Genomic DNA, 24,330 nt, shown 5'->3' with positions numbered 1-24,330 from the left:
CATGGAAACACAACATGTGTGTGTGTGTGTGTGTGTGTGTGTGTGTGTGTGTGTGTGTGTGTGTGTGTGTGTGTGTCAGACCAGTCTCTGAGTATTGAGGAGTCTGATGGCTTGGGGGAAGAAGCTGTTTCACAGTCTGGCCGTGAGGGACAGAATGCTTCGGTACCTCTTGCCAGACGGCAGGAGGGTAAAGAGTTTGTGTGAGGAGTGTGTGGGGTTGTCCACAATGCTGGATGCTTTGTGGATGCAGTGTTTTTTGTAAATGTCTTTGATGGAGGGAAGAGAGACCCCTATGATCTTCTCAGCTGTCCTCACTATCCTCTGCAGGGCTTTGCGGTCCGAAACGGTGCAAGTCCCAAACCAGGCAGTGATGCAGCTGCTCAGGATGCTCTCAATAGTCCCTCTATAGAATGTAGTGAGGATGGGGTGGGCGATGTGCTTTCCTCAGCCTTCGAAGAAAGTAGAGACCCTGCTGGGCTTTCTTGGTAATAGAGCTGGTGTTGAGGGACCAGGTGAGGTTCTCCGCCAGGTGAGCACCAAGGACTTTGTTGCTCTTGACGATCTCCACAGAGGAGCCGTCGATGTTCAGTGGAGAGTGGTTACTCTATGCTCTCCTAAAGTCAACAACCATCTCTTTTGTTTTGTCCACATTCAGAGACAGGTTGTTAGCTCTACAACAGTCCGTTAGCCGCTGCACCTCCTCTCTGTATGCTGACTCATTCTTGCTGATGAGACCCACCACGGTCGTGTCATCGGCGAACTTGATGATGTGATTCGAGCTGTGCATTGCTGCACAGTCGTGAGTCAGCAGAGTGAACAGCAGTGGACTGAGCACACAGCCCTGTGGGGCCCCAGTGCTCAAGTGTCGTGGTGGTGGAGATTCTGTTCCCGATCCGGACTGACTGAGGTCTCCCAGTTAGGAAGTCCAGGATCCAGTTGCAGAGGGAGGTGTCCTGATCCAGCAGGTTCAGCTTTCCAAACAGGTGCTGAGAAATGATTGTGTTGAATGCTGAGCTGAAGTCTATAAACAGCATTCGAACGTATGAGTACTTTTTATCTAGGTGGGTGAGGACCAGATGGAGGGTGGTGGCGATGGCGTCGTCTGTTGAACGGTTGGGACGATACGCAAACTGCAGTGGGTCTAGTGAGGGGGCAGCTGGGTCTTAATGTGCCTCATGACGAGCCTCTCGAAGCACTTAATGATGATGGGTGTGAGGGCGACAGGACGGTAGTCGTTGAGGCAGGACACTGAAGACGTCTTTGGCATGGGGATGATGGTGGTGGCCTTGATGGTGATGGTATTAAAGCCCCTTTTAAATACTTTTCCTTGGGACTAGTGCTTTTCGTTGTTTTCAAACCTGGGGAACTATAGTTCATCAAAGCCATTTTATAGGACATTTTTTGCTCCTACTCCAGGGTAGGTACTTTTGGGGTGAAAAGGGACTGTGACAGTACCACCTTTTGAGCGGACTATATTTTAACTTTCACAGTCTCATTTTCTTGGTATCAACCCTTGACTAAGGTCTATATTTTATTACATTTAACTTAAATCTTTCTGTTTTATATTGCAATGTTACTTAGAATTAATAACTTGTGTTGTAGCTTTTCTCAATTGTTAATCACTTTGGATTAAATTATTTGTTTAAAATGATCTCTGGAACACTTGATTTTGCGTGGTCAATATGCATAAAATATTATGTAGGCCTAAAATGGACGCTATCTGTAGTATTCACTGTTGTGCCAGGCAACTGATTTCTATGTTTCATGTGACGTCACTGTATGACTGTGTTGTGACTAAAATTCCACATACCTTCAGTGTGCTGAAGGTATGTCGACAAAAGCCGGCAAAATTCTTGCTTCTTTTTATACATTTTGAAAAAGTGAAAGGCCTACTGCTGTTTACTTGTATGAGATAACATGTTATTTTTCTTTAAATAAAGTTATATCTTTAAGTGCTTCATTTTGCTAAAGTCAAGAAGAGATGAAGGGGAAGAGCAAGAATAAAAACTATTTTGTTCATTTATTCAGACATGTCAGTTACACTTGTTAAATTCATAACTTTAACACATTGTAATATATAAAAAAGCACTAAAGTCAGTATGCAATCCTATATAATTAATATTTTATATACTAATGTTAGTCAATATACAAAATAACGTAAGATTATGAAGCACAGACTTTAATCACACACCAGTCTACAATGTAAACATATTAGATATACACTAATATGCCTTGGTTGCTTTCTGGGTATTCTTCATGAGTTAAAAGCAGCTCTTACATATTTAAATGTCTGCCAAAGTCAAATTTGGCAATATTTGCATTGACTGTAGACCTGTATACACTTTTCCTGTGATGCATCAAAAGCTATTTTTGAAGTTTTTCATGATATTGTTTCACAAGTTTTTCCATTGACCACCATTAGCTTCTCCTACTGATGGTGTCAAATGTGGTGGCAGTGAGGAAAAAGGGATGTCACAGAAACAGGTCAATACGTAGCTGTGCGATCTGCATGTCTCTCGTATCACTCCTTCTCATTATCCTCAATTTGTTGGAGTCCTGATCACCATGTCTGGGTTTATTTTGACCAGCTCACTATGTATTGATCCTTTATCAATGTAAACTTATTGCATTGTATTACATTCTCTGTAAAGTAGTTTCAGTTGTGTGAATGAGGGCTTTTTAGACTGCGCCCCATTTTTCTACTTAAAAATGGCTTTCTAAAGAAATGACTCCCAAAAGTTAAATCTATCTGTGTGTCAACACTCTCATATTAATCACCAACTGTTTGACAAAACAGGCACAGTATGTCACTGGCAATGGCTTTCTACCACCATTCAGGACACGCACACCATTCTTTACCGTCACCTCCACCCAGGAAATCCACAGGTTATGACATCACAGTTAACCAGTTGTTCAGGCCTCAGACTCTCATGCCCATATAATGCTGTTCTGTTTTCAGTAGTGGGCAGAACCTGTGTTCACCAGGTGTAATTTCCTCAAAACAGGGTGGGGTCCATTCTTCATTTCAATAACAATTTGCACCTTGTAGAAGTTGCAAATAGAAAATGATATAAAGAGTGTAACACATGGAAAATATGCTATGAGGTGTGTGCAGGGTCAAATTTTCCCCTTGGGGACATTAAAGGCAAAAGTTTGGAAAGGCCTTTGACATGGTATTACTTTCTCTCTCTGTCTTGCATCATTTTTTCTTTTGTCTTTGTCTGCTAAAAATAGCACCAACCAGTTACATTCAACCCCTGATGGTGAAATCAGTTAAGTCAGCAGTGTGTTTGTCTACTAAAGGCTGTCATGTTTGGTGTGAAGTGTGGCTGATGTCTGGCGCCTTTTCGCTATACAGAAACTTATGGAAACAAGACTGTTTAAACAGGTTCTTTTTCCAGAACCAAGAGTGGTCATTAATTTATTCTCCTGCAGCCAGAACAACCAGACATATGTACAACTTTTCTTGGCATCTCAAACTTGAATGTGGCCAAATGGTGCATTATTATTATTATTATTTTACTTTCATTCACTGGCATCATGGGACAACCCCAAACCCCTCATTGTGTTAGGAGCAATGAAAGTCTGGTCTGATGTGCCTATCTCTGAGTATATATGTAGCAGAGCTTAGCCTTTGCCAGGCTAACTGCTTTTGTGTGAAGTTTGAACTCATATGGGCAGGACAAAAATTTCAGAAGTGGGATGCTGCAAGGCCCAAGGCTATAATATCTCCAATGCCAAAAATGTGACTTTTTGAGAGGAATCATTATTTTAGTTGAGTACCTGTATTAATTGAACTTAAGATGTACTTGACACGTGACTCGATCCATATTAACTCATTTAGGAGACAAATTCATCTTTGGCACTGCATACAGCATAATGAAGTTGTTCTGTGAAGTCTGTGTATGGATCTTCTTTTCCAAATCTTTCAATTGGATGATTATGTTCTTTTAAATTTGTATGTAACTGTCAAAGTTTCAAACCACTGTTTTAGAGCAAGGGCCGATTGCTGGTAATGAGGCAGTCCTTTACTGCTGTTATTTACACAAAAAAATGCAATGTGGTGTTTTTCTGACTACCTACGAATGTGGATTGTGTGATTAGGTAACAAAACATTTTGGGTCCTGCTTACAAGTGCATTTACCACTGCCCAATTGTTATTGGATCTTCATCAGATATCTGGATAAACGAGGCGATAGTTACCAAAATGTGCATGGAAAGTAGCTTGGAAATTCGAAACAAATGTTAAAATTCACTAACTTCTTCACTAGCTTGACTAAAAAAAATTGCCTTTCAGTGTTCCATAGTTGGACACACATTGCATAGAACTGACAGCTAAAAGCCTATTATTGATTTATCAGGTGTTTAAAATTAGTTTAGTAGATACCAGGCTGAAAAGAGGCAAAAAAGATGGATTATGAGAAACAATACTAGATTTGTCAGTTTGCAAGATGCATAATAAAAGAGTTCTGAAAATGTCCTGGCTTGTGACTTAAAGGGATTGTTCACCCAAAAATGAAAATTCTCAACACCTATCAAATTACTTCTGAATACATGGATTTACCACCTGGATTCATGTCGATCACTTTTATGCTGCCTCTATGTACTTCTTGGAACTTCAAAGTTCTGGCCATCATTCACTTGCATTGAATAGACCTACAGAGCAGAGATATTCTTAAAAACAATATCTGTGTTCTCCAGAAGAAAGAAGGTCATGCATATTTGGGATCCAGATACTCGCGAGGGGAGAAAGAAGTCACACACTCACACACCAGAGCATTCTTGCAGAACAGGGAACAGCTTGCAGTTGTGTCTTAATAACAAAGTAAGCTGTACAAGTGAAGTTGTTGAGAGGCCTTTATTATTTTACAATATGTATTCTGAAGCGATATGATAGGTGTCTGTGAGAAATAGATTGATATTTAAGTCCTTTTTCCTTCACTTTCTCCTTCTGTTTTTGTTTTTTTACATTCATAATGCATATCGTCCTCTACTGGGCAGAAGGGGAATTTATGATTACAAAAAAAAAAATTATTGTCATGCATAATGTTTTTAACCCGCTGCTTTAATCAGTATTGTTTAAATGACCATTACACAAGACTGCAATATCAGTAGTTCCCATTTGTTTTTAGCTTACTCAGACTGTCAAATGCACAAGTTATGCAAGTGAAATGTAGTAAAACAGGTGTAATATCGTGGTATGTTGCTGTATTTCAAGAATGAAGCTAACGGTGACCCGCTAACCAGCTAATTGTTCTCAATGAAAAACTGTGGAGAGATGCTGCCCTCTAGTGTTAAAAGTGCACGGAGCACAATTCGTCCATTTGCCCAATAATGGGTCTCTATAATCTCTAGGTCTGAGTAGTTTCTTACTCTTAGCCATAATTAAACCTTAGCCTATAATACGTAAATTATTGCATATATGTAACGTCAGAAAAAATACAAAATAAAATTTTTCTTAACTTTAAATTATTTTTAAAGGTCACAGAAATATATCCCCATACACCTAATGGTTCTGTTCTTTTGCGTGTCCGTACGTTCCTCTTCACAGACACCACTAGCCTACAGACTAATTACAGGCTCCGCACTACACACAAAGTGTAGCCTACTCATACCTGTCAACACTCCCGTTTCTCCCGGAAAACTCCCGTAATTTGTATGGTTCAAACCTCGTTATAATCACATCAATATATTATTTCAAGGTTGTCCAGTTGCCAGATCTTATTAAACGCATCCTACTCACACAATCGACATTTTTTGTGACTACAACCTGGCAACCTAAAACCCAGTTGCGCTGTTGATATCCGCGCAGGTCGTAGACGAGGGAAATTGAATCAAGCATCACTGGTAGATGAGAGGCAGGACTAGACTAGTAATCTGGCATACCATCCCGGTGGGCCGACGCACTTTGGGGCCGATCAGATGATAACTGTACATCGGGAGAACCGAGCGGGCCGCAATAAGCTCATGCGATATGCAGAAAAGGACAGCGAAGATATCGAGCATATAGCCTATTTAACATATCGAACATGTCGCACTGATTTTAGTATAGGACATGGTGGGGAAAATGACATTACTCAGCACATTAAATCACAATGGCAAAATTTGTATGTATTTAGCCTGCTCCAGTCATCCCCCTTACGATATAATATATTTAACTGTATATACTGTAAGTTTAATAAATGTTGCAATAAAGAGTGAGTGAAGCACGAGAACATTTTGAACGAGTCTTGCGCTTTATGCATAGTGGGCTCAATGCATTGCTTTAATCCACTATATGCATGATAGTGATTGATCCTTTTTCAGTTGTGTGCGAACATTGCATAATATTCCAACTTTGTAATCTTCAATTATCCATGCATGCACATTTGTTTTAAAAAGTCAAACATGTTTAAGACCCTTTATAATCCTACACAAACATGAACTAAAAATGAACTATTTTCACATGTATGACAAAGCTTCACAACAGAGCTGGTTAAGTTGAACAGTGCGTGTGGGGAGGAGAATGTGTAGCGCGGAGCCTATTACTGGCGCGCGCTGTGTGTACTATCATAATTTACACTGAGAAGTGTGAAGCGCGAGTCGATCACAGGACACACTGGATGTTATAGATAATGAAACATCTTTCCAGGCACACAGGGTGAAAATGGTACACTTCAGGGTACAACTTTTAATATCACAGGAGCTGTGTTTCTAGTTGGAGCTTGTTGCACAGAGTCTGGATCGTTGACATGGCAGTGGACGGTAATTGTTTTGTTCCTATTCAAAAAGATACTCATACTCGGGTCTCAGGTAAATAGATTGTATTGGAATGGATCACTTGTTATATTGCAATTCGTTTTTCTTTTTAATTCCTTATTATATGGTTTTGAAAATAATTATTTTTGTAATATTTTTAAAGATTTATATAATTTATGATTGATATACTTTGATTACAACATTTATGATAAATTGCACATGGAACACAGGTAAGCACTTATATTTATTTGATAGAAAATGTAAAGACATTTTAATCATATTTGAGTTAGTGCATCTTTGTAGTATCAGTGATATAATTGCTTTGTATTCATAACTTTGTGATCCATGGCTAGTTTTGTTGATTATGTTGATTCATTATTTCTGGGCATCTGTGGTGTGCTTCTAATGTGTACAATGCAGAGTTTTAATTTAAAAGGACTATGTTTTTTTGTGTGTTTTTTTACAAATAAAAACAAAGGACTGGCTCAACAGCAGAACTGCAAAAGGAGATGAGTGATGAAAACATGCATATTTCTACAATGCTTTGATTTTATTTGCTTTTAGGACGAACAAAAACTTAATTAACTGTAAAGTAATTCTTCAATATGTTTGTCACTGGGTTCTTTGTGAGCATATAATGCCAAAATATATTGATTATTTGTGCGGATCTGTTGCTGTGTCAAGTGTTATTTGCTTCTCTGAACATTTTGTGGTTGTCATCTGTAAATTGAAAGGTGTTGATTTGTAACTGTGGCTTCTTATTTGGCACAAAAGATGTCCTTCAAAAACCTCAAAAGGAAATACCAATCTTCTCTCTTTCTCCTTTTTAACTAGCTTCATTTTTTCATACTTAACTAGTGAACAGGTACCTGCAAAGCACTTTGTGTCACTACACTGCTTTAATGAATGCTTGCATATTAATTTTTGCATTTATCTGCATAGTTAATGAAGCCAGACAGATCTGAAGGAGCTAGCTCCAGATTTCTCTCTCTCCCTCTATATCTCTCTGCCTATCTATAGTTCATTACTCTGCACAGATGTTGTGATTCTCACTTTTCCCAAAGTTCAGAACCCCTCATGCTGTTCAGGGATCTCTGGTACACTTGCTTGTTTCTCACAAGAGACCAGATCGTTAGTTCAGTCCAGTGGGTGCAGCAAGTGAGAAAATGAAAACACCTTGGCCTAGATTTAATTAGTTCTATGTGATGGATGGATAGAAGGATGGATGGATGGATCTCTAGATGGATTTAGTGATTTTCAGTGGTTGATTCTTTAGTTTACAGTGAAATATTCCTAGTATTTTGCATATTTGTGTGTGAGCGTGTATTTATCACTTTGTGGGGATCAAATGCCCCATAAGTATAGTAAAGCCCGAAATTTTTCACGTTGTGGGGACATTTTGTCGGTCACCATGAGGAAAACAGCTTATAAATCATACTAAATTATGTTTTTTGAAAATGTAAAAATGCAGAACGTTTTCTGTGAGGGTGAAGTTTAGGGGTAGGGTTAAGGTTAAGGTTAGGGGATAGAATATAAAGTTGCACAGTATAAAAACCATTATATCAATGAAAAGTTCCCATAAAACATGGAAACCCAAACATGCATCCCTCTTTACAATGCTTTGATTTTATTTTATTTTAGGACTAACAAAAACATAATTAACTATTAAGTAATTCCTCAATAAGTTTGTCACTTGCTTCTTTGTGAGCATAAAATGCCAAAGTATATTGATTATTGATTATCTGTGAGGATCTCTTGCTTGTGTCAAAGAGAGAACGCGTTTCTGGTCGCGTCACAGGGGAAGGTAAATGCACAAATGTGTCAGATAGGAGATGCCACTTGTCGGTGAGTCAGCAAAATGTGACTGATTCTAGGGTACTGGAACTCTCACAAACAACATGGCGATGTTATCAATGTGACAGGGCGGAGTGTGTGGCCGGGCCGTGATTTTACACACCCGGTCCCTTATCAGGCTAATCAAGCCTGGATAAAGGATAAGGATAAACGCCGACTGCGGACAGTGGTGCAACAGAGAGAGAGAGAGTGTTTATGGGCAGCTGTTCATCCTATGTGTGTGTTTGTGTCTTTTGGTATTAGTTCTTTATTAAAAATATTGTTTCCTCTTGAAACGACGGTAGCCGTTGTTATAAATAAACGTAAACACAAATATATATATATATATATATAGTAGCACAATTTGGCTGCTGTACTCTCGGGTCTCTCTCTGTTGTACCACTGTCCACAGTTGGCCTTTATCCCTCTCGGAGGCTTGATTAGCCTGATAATGGACCGGGTGTGTAAAATCACAACCCGTCCCCACGCTCCGCCCTGTCACAATCATGTTGAAATGAACAGCAAAAACTTGCTGCCCCTAGACTTAGACAAGAGTATGGTTTTTTAATAGATTATGTAGATGTTGTTTCTAAATTTAGGAGTGCTACTCTTTTTTGCATGAATATCCAAAATAAGGGCAACATCTGTCCTGGACTAACAGGCCTTGATGTGATTTTAACCTCCAGCCACAGCAGTGCAACGTCTCCCTAATACCCGCTTCAGAGACACTGCGATGAAAGACTTTGTTCATCTGTGACTCAATTCCAACTGCATTCATACAGGCAGGCATCCCCCATGCTCTCTTGATGAGGAAAGCCTTTGTAGCCGTCTGCGTGGCTGGAGGGAATGAGAAAGCAAAAGACATCCCTTTTATCTTATCCATTCCTCTACCTTCCAACACACATAAACCCAGTTTCTCCCTCTCATCAACTCTTCCATTTGCACGTACACATATGAAAATACATGCTCACTCATGCAAATACCTTCACACACACACACAAACACACACACACGCACACACACATACAGGCGTGTACAGATATTTCTTTAATTGTTTGTGCTAAGCCTATGCTGGTAATGACGTGTGAGGTTTCAATGAGCATGCACACTGTCTCCGTCTTTGTCTGTTAATGGACTAGGAGAAAGTCTGCTCAGCCTACCCATCAAATCATTTGAAGCCACCAGCCTTGCGAAACTATGCTCTGATGTCTGCTGTATTTCCTATAGAAATGTTGTCATTGTCTTAATAGGAAACATACACACACTTATGTACAGTACTGTAGGCTATGGACCAGAGTTGGGGAATCTACTTTGAAACTGTTGCATGCAAAGCTACTGTACGAGCTACTCATCATTTAAAGTAGTTAAACTACAGTAAAGCTACTCTTGAAAAAGTAGTAAATACAAAATACTGTAGCAAACAACATTGAAGCTACTTCAGAGGGCAGTTGACAGTAAATGCAAATAAAATACTGGAAAACACCATTTAACTAAACATTTCGCTATATAAAAAAGATAAAATTCCATGCAAGACAATCAGAAAGCATCATTGGTCAGAGGATGCAGAGACCAAAACATTCTGGAGTTGTTTTGATGAATCAGAGAGAGTTAGACAGAGAGTGAGAGTTTTTGTCCTTCTTATCCATTCCGTTAACTTTGTTGATTTGTGTGCGTCCATGATTGAAACACACACACACACACACACACACATGCCATGTTGACCATGTAAATACTTTGATGGACATTAAAATCCTTCAAACTTGGATTCTGCCTCTGTGTCCTTACCGACTTTCCATGGCGACGACCAGATATACCACATTATAAGAACCTGTTCACTCTCACTTATATTTACTTTTCCAAGTAAGATATACTTGTGTTGAATCATATGTCATTTTTTACTACCAGGCAGGTATTTAAAGGCCATGCAGGAGTCTTTATTAATGTGATTTGCTGTTTCCTTTATGATGAAGTGAAAATGCTGGTTTATGTTTTTTATTTATGTTTATTTTATTTTATGAGAGAGTGTGACCTGGAAGCCTATAGTGCTTTCCTTTGTTTTGATTCCGACGGTGACCATCGATTGTGATTGTGTGTTAGACTGAAGAAATTAAAGACTGACCTTGAACCTGCTTCGCTGTCTCCTGACACCTCCATTGCCCTGAACGAAGAGCTTTTTACAGTAACTTTTAACAGATACTGTATACAAATGTAGAATTTCAAGATCATGTGATATAACTAAAGTCTTCTGGCTATTTAAAAAATATATAATGATCCCTTCAAAATGTCCCACCCAAAAGTCATTGAACTGACTCTTAACCACAACTCTTGCCTAAAATCACCTCGAGCATTTTTGATAGCCATAAAAGTGCTTGCACACTGAGTGCTGTATGTGCTGAATATCCCACAAGGCACTTGTCCCCTGGAACCTGAAAGAATGGAATTTGTGTGTGTGTCTAAATTAATTAATGCCAAATCTCTTGTTCTTTCTCTTTTTCTATTTTAGCGGCCTCCAGTTTTACTTTCTGTCGCCCTGCAGTGGAGTACAGGGCTCTTCCAGAAGACTTCAAGTACCAGTTAAGCCACTGCGCAAGTAGAAACCTGACCTGGCATGAGGGGCACAACCGCAAAACAGCGGGTGGTCGCGCGGTCAAACTACTACAGCAGCCTGGAACCGAGGGACTGCAGGTGAGACTGGGGGTAGTTTTATAAAAAAACTTCTTATCTTAAGTCTTTAATCGATTAGCTTAAAAACGATTATTGTGACAAATTACATCTGTGAATTGGAAAGGATTGGACGGCATTAGCAGTTGTGCACTTTCACCATGTCAACAACCACGTCTCCCGCTGAAAGCATTTAAACACTTCTCCCAAGAACATGGATAGGGCCAAATGGGCCCCGTGGCCGCAAGCTGGGCCCCATGGGAGTTTAAGGCCCCTGGGCTACAGCCCACATAAGCCCGTTCGCTAAAGGCACCCCATTTATATTTATCTTTAACATGATCTACCCATTTTAGTTTATAACTCAAATATGGGAAAATAGGCCATGGAAATAAAATATTCTTATTCGAATAAAATATATTTTCAGAAACAATGTCTGCTCACCAATCTTGTTTCATGAGAATGAGTTGTATATATGGTTACTATACAAGCATTTTATAGATATAAAAGCATTTTATTTGTTTGTTGTTTTTTAAACTATCTCTTGCATGGAAAACAGAATATAATATTCACAGTAATCACATGAGAAAAAAACTATTTACTCTTGCATTGAGCTGCAGCAGTTTGTGCTACATACTGTAAATTGCAAAAGCTTGTCACTTGCCACGTACCATGTAAAATGCCTGTAAGCATCTGGACGTTCAGTTTCTTATTGAGTAAACTACACTGTTAAACATTTTTCATGCGGAGACTGGCCATTTCTTAGGTAAGTCGAGAAACGTGCAGCTGTTGTTTTAACAGCAGACTCATGTTGAGCTTTGACTGACAGCATGCAGACCTGCAGTCATATTTGCAGCATGAGGAAGATGTGCAGTCTTCTAATTAAATAATAAAGATAAGACCTAACTGAGCCAAGTGGTGTATTCCATGTATTAGCTTCAAATAATAACCATTTTATACTGCCTCATTAAGATGCCTTGAGTACAGAGGCTTGGTTTAGTGTATTTGCATATGATTTTAATAAAAATGATCACAAGAGTAAATTGAGATCTTAAAAAGTTTTGACAGCTGTGAAAAATTGCCTGCCATTTTTAAGTTGGCTGTGAAAATTGCAGTCATTATACTTCAGAGCTAATGCTGTGAAAGTTTTCAATTTGGACTTCCATAGTTTATTCATTATAAAGTTTCATTAGCGTATTTCTGTTTGTGTGGAAATAATTGTCAATTGTTGACAGTGTTGACAATGTAGCTGAAAAATGTTTCTCGCCTTTCAGGAATGCACTCTATAGAAAACTGTGCATTAAAATAAGGTGCTCCCTTTCTCTTTCCAACCATCCATCTTTCTACCCATCCATCTAAAATGTTTTTTACTTAGTTTACTAAAGAATGAGTTAGATGTTGTTAGGCCAGGGGGTAGAGCAGAGAGTGGCTTTAAAAAGCCTCAGTGGGCCTTAGGTCACATGAGCACATGGGCACTAGCTGAATGCTGATTTGAGCACTGAGAGCAGAGATATGGAGCGTAATGTGTGTATTCATCTTAATTTGATCTTCTACATTAGCATATTAATGAAGCGAGCGCTTCAAGTCTGGTTTGCAGAACCTTGTGGGTCAAAGTTAGTCTTGCCCAGCATAGTCGGTTTGCACTTGCTAATTAGGCCCAAACCTGATTCCGTTGAATTAAGATAAAATTATCTTAATGAGTTTGTGTTCTGTCTTATTAATTAATAAGATATTAATGTTATAAAAAAGGTAATTACTTAAGGCAAATCCAGTGTTCTGTGGTTATTTATATATTTATTTTATTTTATTTTTTTCTGGTTTAAATGAGTTTTTTATCCCCCTCAATGAAATTATCAGAGGTGCCGACCAGTTGGAAATTTTGTTTGTAGTGAAGGTTAATTATGAGGGTGAATTAAGATTTCTGAATTAAAATTTTACTAGCATTTTTGAAATGACGTTCTTTTCTCTGAAAATAATGGTTAGGATTTCTTTCTTAAACATGATCACACACAAAATCGACATTCTGCTTCGGAAGGATCATGTACTTTGAAATTGACCTGATTTTGCCGAATTACTGACAAGCGACATCCCCCAATAGACATTTTTGCATCAACTCAAATGTGTTCACATTTCCCCGTGGTGCTATTGATAATGTGTTGCATGAGCAATATGTGACACAAAGTTTCTATTCCAGTGTAAACCAGGAAGTAATAAACGATGATGAGTGTCATTCGGAGGTGATACACTCAAAAATCAAATATTTTACTACACTGACGGTTAGGTTTAGGGTTGTTGTTTGGGTTAGCGTAAATGGTTAATAAAATATGCATTCCTGTTGACTGGATTACATTGTGTACAACTAAAAATACTACTCACGTCTGGCACCACCTTGTGGATATTTCACCTCCTCAACAGCACTTCCAGCATCAGCCACCTGGGACAGTGATTCAAATATATGGTAAACAAACCAATTTGAGCAGCAGAATTTTCAAACTTGTGTTACCGAATTCAGAATGTGGCCAGTCTGAAAGGAATGTGTATGTGTTTAAGGAATGCATGGGAAGGAGGAAGCTGCGACTGGCTTGACAATCCACACGTCACATTTTCAGTGTGAGACACACAATAATGTTCACAAACACAGCTTTTCAGCATCATCAACATCGTCTCAAACACACACACACAGCTTTGTTGCATTTCTCGCTCCCCGTCTGCTACTGTCCTTAAACACTCCCACTGCCCCCTCACTGGAACGCAAGACCGGTGTAGTGCACAGATGTAACTTGTTCATATCTTCCGACCTCGCCCACATTGCCAAACTCCCCGGAGAGTTCCCAAGTCTGTGACTTACTTCCCTCAGTGTGACACACACAATAACATTCACAAACACTGCTTTTCAGCATCACCAACATTGTCGAACACACAAACACACACACACATTTGTTGCATCTCTCTCCCTGTCTACCACTGTCTCCTTTCTTTAAATATCCCCACTTCCCCTCTGTGGCGGTTTCCCAAGTCCCTGGCCGTTCAGAGGCTCATATCCCTTCTCTTTTCACACTTTCTCCCCGGCGCTCCACCGAGCGTTTGATCGCTTGGCTCACGGTTGGGACGCGGCTAGGGTCTTATCCAGACTGTCTCAAGGAGATAGACGTGTTTCAGATTATGCAATTGAGTTTCTCATCCTGGCTGCTTCTTGTGAGTGGAACGACCATGCCGTATGGGACCGATTTCTGCATGGTCTTTCCAGTCTGGTCCAGTTGTATGAACCTATCACCACCCATACCCTTAGTGTCACACCCCTGTCCATCATCACCCAGTCCACCAAGCCAGTCACCTTCATCTCCTGTAATCATTCGGAGCAGCTGTCCATTTACCTGGTCCAATCTCCATCGGCATCTGTAGTATCGGGGCATCCTTGGTTGGTAACGCACAACACACATATAGACTGGTCAACCAACACTGTTCTTGGTTGGAGTCCTTATTGATTGTCACACTGGCTTAATTCTGCTTGCTCCCCTGTCCAGTCTTGTGTTCCATTGCAGGATGAACCGGTATATTTATCCAGAGCCCCATTGACATGCCATGAATTGAGGGTGGTGTTCAACCGGTCCCACACCGTGACCCTTCCTCCTCATTGCCCATACAATTGTGTGATTGAATTGCTTCCGGGCACCTTGCCTCCTCGGGGATGGCTGTATTTGCTCTCGGCTCCCAAGAGGGAGGCCATGAACAGGTATATCAATGATTCTCTGACAGCTGGTCTCATCCGCCCATCCTCATCACCAGCAGGGGCGGATTCTTCTTCATGGAGAAGAAGGATTGCTCACTTAGACCCTGTATAGATTATCGGGGGCTGAATGGCATCACGGTGAAGAATTGCTATCCTTTGCCGTTGATGTCTTCAGCTTTCGAACTCTCACAGGGAGCGTCTGTCTTTATGAAGTTGGACCTACGCAATGCTTATCACCTTGTCCAAATTAGGGAGGGGGATGAGTGGAAGACATTTTAACACCCATATGGGGCACTTTGAATATTTGGTTATGCCTCTCGGATTGGTCAACACCCCCGCCATCTTTCAGGAGCTCGTATATGACGTGCTTAGAGACATGGTAGATTGTTTTGTGTTTGTTTCTCTTGATGATATTCTGATATTCTCCCAGAATATCCAGGACCATGTTCAGCACGTCAGGCAGATGCTCCAGTGACTGCTAGTTTATTGGTTGTTCGTCAAGTAGGATAAGTGCGCTTTTCATACACCGTCGTTTCCATTCCTGGGGTTCATTGTTTCATCCGAGGGAGTGCGCATGGACCCTGCTAAGGTCAGAGCCATCTCTAATTGGACAACCCCAGATTATTGCAAGGCATTGCAGATAATCTTTTATTGGAGGTTTATTACAAATGCCACACCTCTGGCTGATCTCACGTCCACCCGCACTGATTTTTGTTGGTCCCCATGGGCTGAGACAACGTTTTCTAAATTAAAGGAGCGATTTTCTACCTCACACATTCTGGTAACTCCTGACCCTGAAGTCAGTTCATGGCGGAGGTGGATGCATCTGTCGGTAACCGAGAATTGTTCACTGTCCTGTTGGCCTTGGGCAAGTGGCGTCATTGTTTAGAGGTTTCGTTGGTACCTTTCGTGGTCTGGACTAATCATAAGAACCTAGAGTACATCTGTAGCGCAAAATGCCTTAACACTAGACAGGCTCGCTAGGCATTATTTTTCACTCATTTTAACCTTTTCGTATCACCCAGGCTCTAAACACGTTAAGCCCGACTCATTGTCTCATTGTTTCTAAATCGAGGCCTCTACCGTTCCACCGGATACCATCCTGCCTGTCACTCGAGTGGTGGGCATGGTATCCTGGAAGGTGGAGGCTAAAGTCCATGCTGCGCTAAGAAACACAGCATCCCCTGCCATGTGCCCAGCGGGTCGGTTATTTGTTCTGCGATCAGTTTGGATGCACATCCTACAGTGGGTTCACTCATCCAACGTTGCTTGTCATACAGGGGTGAGTCACACCCAGACAGCTCATTAGACAGTGTTTCTGGTGGCCATTCCTTGCACAGGATGTATGCCGGTTCGTTACCGCTTTCACCATCTGCACAACTATTAACACCTTCTGTGATCCCCCAGCCAGGCTCCTCCAACGGCTGTCGGTTCTGTCGAGTCCCTGGTCGCACATAGCCATGGATTTTTTTATCTGCCCCTCCAATGGCAACACAGTCGTCTTGACTTTAGTGGACCTGTTCTTGAAGGCAGCTCATTTAATACCCCTCCCCAAATTACCCACAGTGAGGGAGACAATGGTAGCAGTCATTAACCACATTTTCCATTTTCATTGCCTCCCGGTCGATGTGGTTTCTGACAGAGGCCCCCAATTTGTGTCAAATTTTTAGGCAGAATTCTGTCAACAGCTGGGCGCTATTGTGAGTTTGTCTTTTTGGCTCCGGTGAGTTTCTCAGTTTCTTCTGTGTGTTTTGTTATTTTCTCTCCCTCATGTTTCGCAGGCAAAGCCTGCATGCATGATGAGTGTTTCCATGGGAACATTGATGGTGACGGAGGCTAACATTGGGATAGCCTAGCATCACATTTTGTGTTTGACAGGTCATCAGTTGAAACATTTCAAGCCACAAACAAGTGTAAAAATAGCAAGTCTATTATTTAAAGTAAGTGCAGTTTGCTAAAAAGATGTGCACCGTTTGACATTTTCTCAGGGTTTTTTGTCTGAATAGGGGTCCCACAGTCACGGTGACCTCTGTGTGCTCATGCTCTCCAGGAAGCATTAGAGACAAAGGGACAGCTACTAGGAAGATGTGCATCAATCCCAAGAATAGATGATTGGGACATTCTGTGATTTAGCCTATGTGTGCACACATGTATATGTGTATGTGCAAGTGTGAGAATGTATGGTTGATTTTTTTTTGCTGCTGCAAAAACACAGCAGTGAAATAAAGTAGAAAGTTTCCTCAGGAAGAGGGAAAGAAGGTGAAATGTGGCAAAACTGTGAAGGAGAATGGAAATTGAAGAGGGATGGGGTACAGATGGTGGCACATGGTTTAGAAGAAAAAACTTTTTATGGAAAAATGAGAAAATGGAGAGCTGTAATTAATGAAAGATAACACACGACAATGTGCAAAACGCAGTCACCAAAACAGAAGTAGTTAACTTAAATATTTTATGAGCAGTTATGATTCAGTCATGTAAATGTATGTAATAATAACAGTTTGTAGGTCACATACACATTAATCTCAGGTTCGTTAACTCATTATTTAAAGTGTCGCTGACACTAAATTGAAAATGATTTGCTAGAATTATTTATTTGTGAGCTTTCTAAATAATTAAAAAATAATTTGATATGACTGATCAAACTTACTTCAGTTGGGTTATACTAATGAAAGATATTTTGAAGGATCAGAGCTCACTAAAGGGATAGTTCACCCAAAAATGTACTCATGTTTACTCATAACATTGGACCTCTCAATGCAAGTTTACGGGTATCAAACGGAGGCTAACATTGGGATAGCCTAGCATCACCTTTTGTGTTTCAAAGAAAAAACAAAAGGGGGGTTGAGTGCAACATGAGGGTGAGTTAATGACAGAAGTCTTATTTTTGTGAGTTAAAAACCACACATGTTGCCTTTATAAAGTGTACAACTCCAGAAGGACAGAATGTAGTGCCATTTTGAGGTTGATTATCTAACCCTGTATTATCTATTTTTTGTTAAATGTATATTTTAATTATTTTATTTTTTCCTTTCTTACTGCCTCCTCTTTCCCATGCTTTATTTCTTTCTCCTTTGTAGTTACATTCAGGTGACTCTTACTCTGTTTACCACACCAGTCCCACGTTACCGTCTCTCTCCAGGCCAGTGGTTCTGTGGTCTCAGCAGGATGTATGCAGATGGCTAAAGAAACACTGTCCACACAACTACTTGACATTCGTGGAGGCCTTCTCCCACCATGCCATTACAGGTAGGCTATCCTATGTAATAGAGCCTTTATGACATAATAATAATGAATAATTACATTTCCATGAACTCATGTATTGCATATTAAAGAGAACAAAAGCAACAGGAAACTGCCATTATGACATCATTATGAAACAAAACACATGTATACCTCCACTGTGAAACATTCTATAACAGAAAACAACAGAACAAAACACAATAATAACAAATAATCCCAAGGCAATTCTTTTCGAAATAATTATTTTATGACATCACAATATGGGAAAGGCTATTCATAACAACTGATATACATTATCAACAATATAATAACAAGAGGCCAAGAGTTTGGCCCTATTGTTATTATATCATCATGACTGGAACATGTAAGTCACTATTCATATGAAAATATATAACCGTAAATGTGCAGAACAAAATCTTTCTGCATAGTAAAACATAGTAGAGACTACAGAGCTCAGATCAGCTGGAGAGCATATTTTAAAGGTACTGCATGCTCAGCAGTTAGACCAATCCCCTGACAATAACACAGATGACAGAAGCTATACCCTTTCAGTTGAAGGTTAGCAAACCTGTGCTCTTCTGCTGTCCCAAAAACATGCATCCACCCAGAGCGTTTACCATCACTTCTGGAGAATAACTTGAAAATTCTCTTAACATTTACGGTATGTATATGAACATATGTTAATGTGTACCAGCTCGAAGAGATGGGTTATTCCTTGCCCCTTTTGTCCTTGGCTTGAACACTGGGGTTTTGTAAGTCACTATTATTAGTAAGCACTATAAATTGACGGTTAAACCACTGTTTAACAACTCAATTAATTCCCAGTATTCTAGCAGAATGGCTCTGTTTTACCTAATAAGTTCTGCTTAAATTCTGAAGAATAAATAAATAAAAATCTCACAAATCGAATGTGTTAATGTGCTTTGTTTAAGTATAGTTAATCCACTTACTGGCATAACACATCCAATGACACTGCTCTAGGTGAAAAGTCAGAGGCAAAAGTTAAGTGCTCATTACAGCAGTATAGCATGAACCTTGATGATGTATTTCCATCTTAATTTAGGAGCCTAATTCTAGCAAACTTCAATTTTTGAATGTTTAATTTCATGTTCATTTATAACACTATACTTTGTAATATATTACTCTGCATACATTTAAAAAATATCACTGCTAAGGGGGTGTAGTCTGTGTGTAAAATTATAATGGATGTGTATATATGTCCATGTGTGTATGCTTGGACTGCTGCTCCATCCACGCTCACCTTGAGCTGTTTCCTGCCTCTCCTGCTCTCTGGGGACACTTGCTGCTTCCCATTACCAACTATAGCTAGACACAAAGCATCAAGATCACAGACATGCTGAGTGAGAGCCAGAGAGAGAGAAACAGTGAGAGATACAATACATTTATGTAGAATAGAAGAGATGGTATAGAATTAAATAAGACATACAGAGTCATTTTTTTCTGCAACGCTACAGATGTGTTTAGAGCCACAGTGTGAGGCTCAGTTGGACACAAAGTGGGGAAATAAACCAAGGGTGGCTTGTGCCTTAAGGCAGCAGTTCCACACAACACGTTACTATAGTCACACATTCCATCCTGCATGCTGAGATCACTGGGAACAGAGCGATAATAACCTTAGGGAGACTTGCGATGCTGTGACTTGTTTCTTGCTGCCAGCAAAACTGTATATACATAATGCAGAGAGTACAGAGCTCGTCTGTTTCCAAAGAGCACTTGCCTATTTATATCTTTGTCTCTCTGTTAGGTCGTGCTCTGTTGAGACTGAATGGTGAGAAATTAGAAAGGATGGGTTTGGTTCAAGAGACCCTGAGACAAGAGCTTCTCCAGCAGGTTCTGCAACTACAAATACAAGAGGAAGGGCGTAATTTACAGCTACGTAGTAGAGGTGTGTATACATATTTAGTTTGAGGACAACGTTGTTGTCAAAAGTTAGATAAATCTGACAAAACCAAAAACTGGAAAATCAATGCGTGAATGAAGCAAATGCTTTTATTTTATTCTAAAATAGATTTTTACTTGTAGGGTTGGGGTTAGTCTATAGTTTTAGTTTTTTTTTAAACAAAAGAAGTCCTCATTTAGATAGCTAAGTAAACTTGTTGGGCATGTTTTGTAAATTCCTATATCATCTACAGTATATTGTTGGGACCAGTCAAACAAGTGGAATATGATTACATAAGGGATAATGTACAGTCAGCCGGTTGTTATCACACAATAAACCCAGACAAGGTGATCAGGTCTTGTATTGCCTTGAGAGGGTTTATTTTGCAATAACAACTGGCTGACTGTACATTATACAGCTTATTACATGGCTACTAAGCATATCAATTCATGGAAATATAATTTTGATTTGCAATGAAATTATTTAATTTGAGAAGAAAGAAATCGCTGAACAGCTGAAATCAACCTCCCGATCTGTTGGTGTTTATTTTGTGAAAATGAGCATCTGACTTCTCATTATACCCTGCTAGATCCATTGTAGGTCGATCGTTCTGTTACGATGAGCAGGAAGGCAGACGAGGGGCGAGGCTCTAATTGCAGGTTCTTTTATTAAATAAACAAGAAAACACAGAATAAAACAAAACACTGCGAACAAACAAAACATCCACGAGGGTTAACAAAAATGTAAACATAAGAAACAAAAACACGGAGAACATACACAGGGAAACCGGCAAAACACGCATCCATATACATCGACGATCGACAAGGGAATGGAGAGCAAACAGGGTTTATATACACTGGAGACATGATGATGACAAACTACAATCAGGTGAGCACAATGACACAGGGCTGGCAGTGATGAGGGCCGGGGATCATTGGAAGTGTAACCAGGGCAGACAACAAGGGAATCGTGATAGATACGTGGATGTACGGTTGTTACAGAGCAATATCGGACCACTGGTTGATTCAATCAGAATCAAGTATTCCAGAGAGCCGTGCAATAAAAGTAGTTACTGTAATCCAAGGACACATTAATGCACAGGCTTTCCTGGACTTAAGCCTTGGCACCCAACTCCATTTAATTAGTCAGTAGTTAGTAGATAAAGTAATAGATAAACTTTTTAGTTAGCCAACACTACAACCACAGAGAAAACAGCTAAATAAAATTAAAAAATAGTGTTTTAATGAAAATGTTCATATTTGGCTTGTGTGAGGTTTAGGTGTAGGTGTAGGGTTTTACAGTTTAGAAAATTGAATTAGCTCAACAATGCAAGTCAATGGAATGTTTCCACTATGACTGAAAAAAAAATGTGTGAGCAAGATGTAGAACAAAAATGAGGGGGGTGAAATCTGAAAATCATTATCAGGAAAAAACATGGTGATGTGATGTAAATGCGAAAAAAGGGTCTCATTCATGACAAATTTTTGTGTAAAATGTTCGTAAAGCCGTTCTTATGCAAAATTATCGGATTCATGAAAGTTTTTGTGTTTTCAAAATGAACGAAATTTACACCTGCTATGACTACATTTTTAGAAAGTGAAATTAAATTATTAATTAAAAAAGTTACTTAATTAAATGAGGACACAATACAATGGTGAAAGAAGTTTTACAAATGATGCTGGCGATGCGTTCAATGTGGTGAACATCCTGCGTGAACTGAAATTTTCTTCATGTCAACCTCCTGGACTGGTTGTTTCACAAAAGTACCCCGATGGCAGCCAGAACATGCGATGACAGTTTCTCACTTTCCACATCAGCGTGTTTGCTAAATCAACATTTTGTGAATGAATGCACTTCATTTAAAAACCCTCTCTTTACCATTCTGCATATCCCAATTTGCATTTATTAGCGCATGTGATGCGCTCCTTATAGGGCGTTTTCATTGTCGTGGATTATGATAATTGTGAATGAACATGCACACACCTTTTATTTATGACTGTTGGAAATTCACTGAAATACACAACTTTAACTAACAAATCTGGTGTGCACGAAGTGTTATCGGGAAGGTCCGTACGTGCAAATTACTCCTAATTTACTCATATATTTATGGATGTTTCATGAATGAGGCCCAATGTAAGAAAACATACAATTGAATATTGTGAACGTCTTTTGCCTATAATTCTGTTACTGTCCCGTTATTGTTAGTTCATGTTTTTTATTTTTGTTCTTAATGCTGTAGTGTTTTATTGTGTGCATTTCTCTCTCTCTCTCTCTCTCTCTCTCTCTCTCTCTCTCTCTCTCTCTCTCTCTCTCTCTCTCTCTCTCTCTCTCTGTGTGTGTGTGTGTGTGTGTGTGTGTGTGTTTGTGCATGTATATGCAACCACTAGAGAACTATTCTGAGACATATTACATTAATTTAGAATGCCTCTTCTATCCAACTCTCACTCTTTTTCACTTTCCCCCTCTTCTCCAGGGCTATCTGGAAACTTGTCATAGCTTCAGCCATGCGTGTGGCAGTTCACCCAGGCTGGGTGCACTTGGGTTGAGGCCAGAAACATTTGACTGGAGCTGTCAGGGTCTGGGACACTTTGAGACACAGGGACAACTTTCAGTTATACTGTTCTACCCCCATATTCTTTTTACGCTTAAGAAATCTCAGACCAGATGAGACTTAAGGAGCTTTCCCACATGACTGTTGATTTACTGCATCTACCCTGTATCTGCTTCAAAATGCAAACATGATGTGCTAAGGAATCCTGAATCCTTATATCTGAGTTGGACCCAGTCTGGTGTACTAAAGCTCCCTGCAGATGACTCAATTTAAATTCTGCAAGACATTCTACAATGATCTGGATGAGTGATAGTCTTAACACACCATACAAAAACATTGTTCCACTGAAAACAGGTTTACAAACATTTTTCCTGTGGAATGTGATCTTGAAAGACATACCCTCAAACAGAAGACTGTGGTATTCATTTTCTTCATTAAACAACATCTTATGGAGTTTTTTGTTTCTTGCCACAGCCACCTTCGGTTGGCTCACTGGGGTTCTAAATACAATTATTATTTTATTAATTATTTTTATACAAGATTTACAATCATATTTAATCAAACTACACAATGATGACTAAGACATTATAGATATTACAGTTTCATTTTCTGCTAATGCATGATTTTCTGTAAAGCTGCTTTGAAACGATGTGTGTTGTGAAAAAGCGCTACAAAAAAAATGACGACTTGACTTGTGGTATTATATAAGCAAAATGTAATTGGAAGAATTCCTGCAGGTGTTGCAGGAATCGTTCTACATGAGAGATACACCCACTCAAACCTGGATTTCTACTGTGAACTCAGTCACATGACCTTAATTTTGAAGCCAATATATGGCATTAGGATGTACAGTTCTTAAAGGGAGCTTAGAATATATTTCTCTTGTAGCATTTAGTTACTTTTTAACTTAAGTTGATTCAGTTTCTGGGAACTAAGAGATAAAATGTGTCAGAACTAGTTCCCCACATGATGATGACAACAGCATTGGCATTGAAAGGATGAGTAACTTTGGCCACAAAAGGCTGTGATTATGCTGTGTAAATTACAAACCTCTGAGAATGGCAGATGACAGATTAAAGTTAAGGCAAACAGATGACGTGCTGCATCATTGTAACCTAAAAAAAAGACTCAGGTCTGGACATGCCAGAGAACCATTAAAATACCCCACCGTACATCAAAACGTCAAGATGACACAGTGTGAGGATTTTGCAAGCTGTACGAGACACACAAAAACTGTGTAAAACTGTATTTTGATGTGTTATATTGTGCAAAGTGAAAATGTGTTTTATTTAATGATGATTAAAATAATGATATGGGTCTCATTCCTCACACTATTTGGATTATAAAGTGTAGTAAAACTATAAACAATTTTTTATGAAAGTTATTATTGCAAACAAATATTGTTTTCAGTTTGTTGCAATAATAATAGCTTTGTCGAGAAAGAGTAAACAAACAAATGTTTCTTGGCCAATGATTAGATTACGCTATGTGTTTAACCCGAGGAAAGGATTGCATTGCAGCCAACAAAACATTGTACATTGCCAGAATGTTTTATGCCACGTAGAACACATTTTTCCATGAATAATTTGCATAATGCCACACATATTTGTATGGTTTCCAAACAGTTACAGACTGTTCTAACTGATCACAAATGTTACATACTTACTTCATTTGTGATAA

The 24,330-nt window shown here is 39.4% G+C and overlaps 1 protein-coding gene across 1 annotated transcript; it reads left to right on the top strand.

Moving 5' to 3' along the window:
- The first annotated feature begins 6,576 nt into the window (after positions 1-6,576).
- LOC127630882 (sterile alpha motif domain-containing protein 10-like) lies at positions 6,577-24,330 on the top strand. Its single transcript, XM_052108728.1, has 5 exons — positions 6,577-6,744; positions 11,075-11,256; positions 18,037-18,205; positions 19,965-20,105; positions 22,573-24,330. The coding sequence occupies exons 1-5, from the start codon at positions 6,732-6,734 to the stop codon at positions 22,593-22,595; spliced, it is 528 nt and encodes a 175-aa protein (XP_051964688.1). The 5' UTR covers positions 6,577-6,731; the 3' UTR covers positions 22,596-24,330.

This window comes from Xyrauchen texanus, chromosome 37 (genome assembly GCF_025860055.1).
Source record: "Xyrauchen texanus isolate HMW12.3.18 chromosome 37, RBS_HiC_50CHRs, whole genome shotgun sequence".
NCBI classification, from domain to species: Eukaryota; Metazoa; Chordata; class Actinopteri; order Cypriniformes; family Catostomidae; genus Xyrauchen; species Xyrauchen texanus.
This window is presented reverse-complemented; position numbering and strand designations above follow the sequence as displayed.

What these genes read in the sequence shown, in the direction of transcription:
- LOC127630882 (XM_052108728.1), top strand. An exon ending in CTCCCACCATGCCATTACAG is followed by an intron (nt 18,206 to 19,964) that starts GTAGGCTATCCT and finishes TCTCTCTGTTAG; the next exon opens with GTCGTGCTCTGTTGAGACTG. An exon ending in TTTACAGCTACGTAGTAGAG is followed by an intron (nt 20,106 to 22,572) that starts GTGTGTATACAT and finishes CCTCTTCTCCAG; the next exon opens with GGCTATCTGGAAACTTGTCA.